Source organism: Vigna umbellata, chromosome 4 (assembly GCF_029865625.1).
Source record: "Vigna umbellata cultivar VRB3 chromosome 4, Vumbellata_1.0, whole genome shotgun sequence".
Lineage (NCBI taxonomy): Eukaryota > Viridiplantae > Streptophyta > Magnoliopsida > Fabales > Fabaceae > Vigna > Vigna umbellata.
In genome coordinates, this window is record NC_142168.1 from 58,866,609 (window position 1) to 58,872,876 (window position 6,268).

Consider the following 6,268-nt stretch of genomic DNA (forward strand, 5'->3'; position numbering starts at 1 on the left):
TTATTTCTTTTCTCCCATGTAATTAAGTGAGTTAGTGAATCAACTTGTTTAACCCACCAACCTATCATGGTTCGAATCAAATTCAATTGTTTTATTTCGTTAATAAATGAGTCGAATTGGATTGACTCACTAAATGGTTAACCCACCATATGCCACCAACTAACCTATTTTGACAACAATACTTTTAACTCTTTAAGTGGTAGTGTGTTAGTGTGTTTAAATGGTCACCCCACAAGTGGCCACTCCAATATTGAATTTGCTTTAAGGAAATTACTTCTCGTTTACTATTTAAACATAATTATTTTAACAGATATCATACACAAATTCTAGCATTTTACCTTTTACAATTATATATATAAACTTAAATATATTTTCAGGTCCTATAAATTAACAGCTTACTATTTTGGTTTCCATACACTTTTATTTTTAATCCTTAAAGAAATTTGAAATCATTCTTCTTATAGTTCTTAAAAAACATGAATTTTGATTTTAGTTAGTAAAATGTTTTTCTTTTCATTTTAATTTCCCTAAAATATTTAATCTCTATTTTTAATTTCTAATATTCTTTCTGAAGATAAATAAATATATTCAATCAAGTAATACTTACTATTTCATTTAGCATCTTCCAAATTATCGTTTTACAGTCTCGAAAAAGCAAAAAAAACAAAAATTCAATGTCCCACACTAGCCCCACATTAACAAATATGGTTTTCTGCCAAATTTGTTTTATCAACCAAAAACTCTCAAGTATTTCACTACCAAATAATTTAAATTTATTGGTCAAATATATTTTTTATTCCAAATTATTTTTAAAAATTATATTTCACCCGAATTATAAATCTAATACAAATTCTCTGTAATAAACATGTAAAAGTTATTTTATAATCCAAGATAAAAAATTTATCACCAATTAAAAACGATATTTACATCATTTTCAGAAAACAAAAGAATAAAATAAATATATAATTTGGTTTAGAAAAAATACAATATTTTAAAATAATTTAAAGATAAAAAACATACTTAATTCTAAAATTATTTAATCTTATTGCACATTAATTTGTTTTAGATATCATTGTTGAAAGCCAAACCAATATCGAGGATTTCATGTTTAATTGAAAGGTGTTTCATTCATTGAATCGTCCATGACTTCATAAGTTTACAAAAAGTAAAACACTTTGATACACATAGTAGCTGACAAAATCATCTCATTACTATACAACACATGCTTAAACATTAGCACTAGTGTTTTTTTAGGAAAAATTTTAAAAGTGAGAGCAAAAGAAAGTTGGAAACACAGCCACCTCCAAAGAAAAGAACACAAGAAAGAGAAAAGAAATGTTAATCACTTGAGTAATCATCACCTTCTTCTTCATGATCAGCAACAATTTTTTCTATAAACTGTTTGCGGACTCCTTCAATGACTGCTTCATTTCTACTATGACCATCATTAAGAACAGGATTCGATTGGCACAACACTAATGCAACACCTGATATTCCACAATGCAAAGAATTCAATGTCTTATCACTACACAACTTTTAAAGAATGTAAGCAAGGTAAGAGAAGGATTTAGGGACAAATCAAGCAAGGCCAGATTTCATTATCCAATATCTATCTCCAAAGAAAAAATTTATCCAAATTAAATTTTGTATCATCTCCTCCTCACCAAGTAACATAATTACGAAAACCAAAACATTTATTAATTTTGAAAACGTTAATTAGTTTATATAATTTAAAAATATTTAAAAAATATGAAAGGAAAACAAATTTTTGAATTAAAAGTTATTTTAAATGTCTCTTTATTTCAATTTGTTGAATTCTAATGAAATTTTTCTTTTATACGCTAATAAAAATTATAATACAACACATCAAAATCATACAAAAAAACAATAATTAAACTAATAATAATTGAAATTTAACATATTTTTAATTTTTTAAACTTCAATATATATTCAATGATAAAAAATATTCATAATAGTTACATTAAATTATTATATTATAATTTATTTATACAATTATAATGATAAAATTACACTTATAATAATGAGTTAGAAATTACACAACAAATACGTATTTATAATTAAGAGTATGATAAAATTAAAAATACCTTAAAGATCTAATAAAACTTTTCAAATATTAACCTATTTAAATTGTTGAGAGATAGCGATAATTAATTTTAGCAAAAAAAGTTATTCAAATAAAATAAAAATTAATAATAAAATAATAAAGATAATTTTTTTATATTGAGAGTTAAATATTTTCATGTCAAAAAATACACATTAAATAAAAATATTAAAAAATTATAAATATTCAAATGAGACATAAAAATATTTAATTGACATACATTTGAACATAATTGTACAAAAGTTGTGAAAAGAAGTATACATATGTATATATACATACATACATATGTAAATAGAAAATCTTTTATATATATATATGGGACGCACGAATATCCATCCGCATTCTCATACCCAATTGAAGAAGATATTACTATACTCATACTTGTATTCAGTCAATACCCACGGGTTGTAGGTTTATTTGTCATACCTAGAAGGAACATTAAATAAGGTAAAAACAACAACAAATCTAATCATGGGGCACTAACAAAGGTAAAAGCAACAAATGTAATGATGGGGTACTAAATAAGGTAAAAACAACAATGTCTGCACTGCTAATCTTACAAATTAGTAGGGTAGTAATGACATGGTTACATGTTTACTAATTTACATCTCAAGTGGCAAGGAGACTATATATAGATGAGCAAGAAAGAAAACAAAATACAACATTGATGTTTGCTCTATCTTTTCTTCTTTTTAAATATAGCAGCTCCTTTAAATTAAAAGGAAAAATAACAACTTCAAAAAAATAAATAAATAGTTCTTTGTTTGCTACTTTGCTTTATATATTCTTTTATTAAAGAACCTTAGAGGAACAATACCACAAAAGCTAGCTCTTTTAGTTGGAGAGCCCAAAGCTTTAGAACATGCATTGTAGAATCTCTTAATCTAGTGTGGAATTCTTAAGTCATACCTTGTAATTAAATCTTAACACTTTTACAAACCTAAAATTTCATTTAAGGTAAAAGCGATTCGGTAGAAAAAAATAACCTACTTAGTCAATCAAGTGGATTGACACAAAATTTGTCTACAAAGAATGAGGTGTGGAGTGTGAGACAATGGAGGGCCAATGACATTGGCATGACTACCAAAACTAAAGGGTAGAGACTAAGAGAAAAAGAGTCACAATTCAAAAATTAAAGAGAAATACCATTTGGTGAAGGTAGAACTAGGAATAGGAACTATTTGAAGAACTACAGAACTTTAGGGATTCCAATGAATGAATAGAATCCAAAGAAATATATTGATTTGAGGAAAGATTACAAAAAGTGTTTGATTGAAAATTCAGAATGCCTCAGCTCTCTTTAGAGGTTGCTTATTTATAGATGTGCATTGCACCAACTAACAATGCAATAAAGAAAATCATAACAGAATTAAACTCATTTGCTCCAAGTGGCTGCCACGTGGCTTTCTCATTATTAACTTCCTACATTGCCATCAAAGAGTACAACAATGACACAAAACAGAGAACAGAGTACAAAACCAAGAACAAGGAATCCAATGTCAGTAAATTAAACCAACAAACAACATGAAAATCTCAGTACCTTAGGTCTAAACACCACAACAATAACAGTGTAACGCAAGAGAACTGCAATAACTGGGAGGAAATTTGCTGTGCAGCGAGAGTCAAGTGGTCAAGAAGTTTAGGTTTCCAACTTGTTTCGAGAAAAGAAAACCGAAAAGAGATGAAGATTGGATTCGAATTGTAATCTTGCCAAAAAAGATCCGCAAAAGCAGATCTTAAGCTCCTTTAAAACAATAAGCTACTTCAATTTTGAAGAGCTTTTATGAAAAGAGTGTCAGCTCCTCCTCCTTTTAAGGAGAAGAAAAGCCACAGAGCAGCTAACCAAACACTACCTAAATGTAATAATGTTATCAAAATGATGTAGACCAAAACAAAATTTGACTATTTAGGCAGATAGTTATCAGGATCAAGGTCATCGGTCATCAGTGGCAGATGAAGGCCAACATTTCACCATAAAAAAAGACCATTGTGGTCCATGGTGCTGATAGTTGGCCTCCCTTCACAAATTTCCTGTGGCAGAGGGGTTGAAGAACACCTCCTTATAGTCTTATGGCAGCACTATAACAATTATTTAACAAAATTGATGAGGATTACATTCACACTGGAAGCAAAAACCTTTAAACTAGTTCTAGTATGTCATAAAAATTGCATCACTTATTGTTAGAAACTCCTCTGAAAGCTTGGCCTTTAATTCCATCAAAATAAAAGAACATAAAACTACGAGGCTGGCAATTTTAGACATAAATACCTTCAGGAGTACATCTTCGCCCGAAACTATGCAGACCCACGTAATTTCCTTTAACTGCCCCATTGTTATAAACCAATAAAGTCGGAACATTTCGATCTGGATAGTTTGGGATACAATCTGTAGATATTATCTTAACAAATTTTGTTGCAGGATATTTTCTTGCCAATTCTTCAATGCTTTGCATCAACAAGCCACATTCAGGAATCCTGTCAAAAACACATAAACAGTCACCATAAGAAACATGACCCTGAAAAGCTATAGATTATAGAATCAAAGAAATTCCAAAATCAAATCATACCCATCCTTGTAAAGGATGACAACCACCCAAACATCAGATGGAGCCTGTGACACCTCTCGAACAAAATCAGATCCTGAAATAGGAATCACAGATCCAAACCTAAGTACTTTAGCTGTCTCTTGAATCTCAACCAACCTCTTCTTCCTATCACAGCAAAATGATTCAATTAAGAACAAGTAGAATAAACACACACACACGCAAGTAAACCAAATTTTGCTTTCTCATAATCTCATTTATTCCTACTTTTAAAGTAAGTTCAGGGCAAAAAAGCCATAAACAAGAGCGAAAATAGGCTCTTAAGCTTTAATTCACCATAAAATGTTAATCCAGAAAACAATACCTAACAAAATCGTATTGATAACATACAAAATATGGAACAAAAGGGTAATTAAACAGACTCCTAAGCATTAATTTGCTCTAAAATATCAAATCCACAACAATTCCCAACCAAGTTGTACTCATCAACAAATAAAATAAACACACAAATACAAGTCTCATACATTTGTTCTCAAGCAAACAATACAAAGAGTCCCATCAACAAAATCCTTATAAGCTTCAAATTTTGTTCAATCTCGACCACCTTGGAGAAAAACAAAACCAACCCACGAAAGAAAAACCTTGAAAAAACCAAAAAGGTGAAGGAGAACCTATATTCTTGGAGGAATCGATCATCGTCGAGGTCGTCTTCGAGGTCTTCGAGTTCTTCGGAGGTTTTGGAATCGATCCAGGTTTTGTCTTTGGGTTGGTCATCAGAGGAAGGGGTGAAAGGTGGGGGCTTGAAAGCGGGTGGCTTTTCGGGCAAATTTCCAAGCTTTCTCTGGATATCGTCCCATTGAGTAGAGGCTCCTTCTACGTCCTTGTACACGAAATGGTAATCGCCCATTCTTCTAGCTTCTCTTTCAATCTGGATTTTGATTACAGAACCAATTTGGGTGCCTCAATGTCTTTCTTTTAAATCATGCCGAACGCAATATGCAATATAAAGACCATGAGTTTTTTTTATAAAATCAATAAAAAATTATTACTTTCAAGACAAACAACTCAACTATTAATTTCAAAATTATTAAGGTGAATTTATTTTTTATGGGTAGGTTGTTTATTTAATCTAGGCTTAATAGCACTAATAGTTTCAATCCTAATTTTTTTAAACTGATAAGTGTACATTCTAAAGAATATAATTCTAAAGATTTTAATTTGTGTTTAATTTAGTCTATTTTATAAACATATTCATTTAAATCGTTAATGGTCATACGTGTAATTAGTGAATGAGACGTGATTTATTAGTTGAAATGAACACTTTAAGATTACAGTGAAGTGGATTTATGTTTTTTAAAAATGTATTTCTATATTAGGGTTTTTCAGCGCTACTGCCACGGTTTCGACACCCGCCGCTGTTATAAAGAATGAAAAAAAAATCATTTTTGAAAAAAAAATCATTTTTGAAAAAAAAAAAAGGAGACACCATCAAATTAAAAGAATGATTATTTAAAAAAAAAAATAACCACAATAAGATATATTCTGAACGGTTTGGAAAACCCTTTGAAGGTGGTGAGGGAAGAAAATTCCAGTTCTATGCGGC

At 29.8% G+C, this 6,268-nt stretch overlaps 1 protein-coding gene across 1 annotated transcript; it reads right to left on the bottom strand.

Annotated features, from left to right (window-relative positions):
• Window positions 1–1,100: 1,100 nt before the first annotated feature.
• Window positions 1,101–5,658, bottom strand: LOC148200713 (uncharacterized). The gene is made up of 4 exons (XM_088111594.1): window positions 5,337–5,658; window positions 4,690–4,833; window positions 4,392–4,597; window positions 1,101–1,487 (listed from the first exon to the last, which is right to left on the bottom strand). Exons 1-4 carry the CDS (start codon window positions 5,570–5,572, stop codon window positions 1,339–1,341), a joined length of 735 nt encoding a protein of 244 aa, XP_087967720.1. The 5' UTR covers window positions 5,573–5,658; the 3' UTR covers window positions 1,101–1,338.
• Window positions 5,659–6,268: the final 610 nt, after the last annotated feature.

What these genes read in the sequence shown, in the direction of transcription:
- LOC148200713 (XM_088111594.1), bottom strand. Translation starts at nt 5,572, where the DNA reads ATGGGCGATTACCATTTCGTGTACAAGGACGTAGAAGGAGCCTCTACT. An exon ending in CGATTCCTCCAAGAATATAG is followed by an intron (nt 4,834 to 5,336) that starts GTTCTCCTTCAC and finishes TTGCTGTGATAG; the next exon opens with GAAGAAGAGGTTGGTTGAGA. An exon ending in GCGAAGATGTACTCCTGAAG is followed by an intron (nt 1,488 to 4,391) that starts GTATTTATGTCT and finishes GTGGAATATCAG; the next exon opens with GTGTTGCATTAGTGTTGTGC.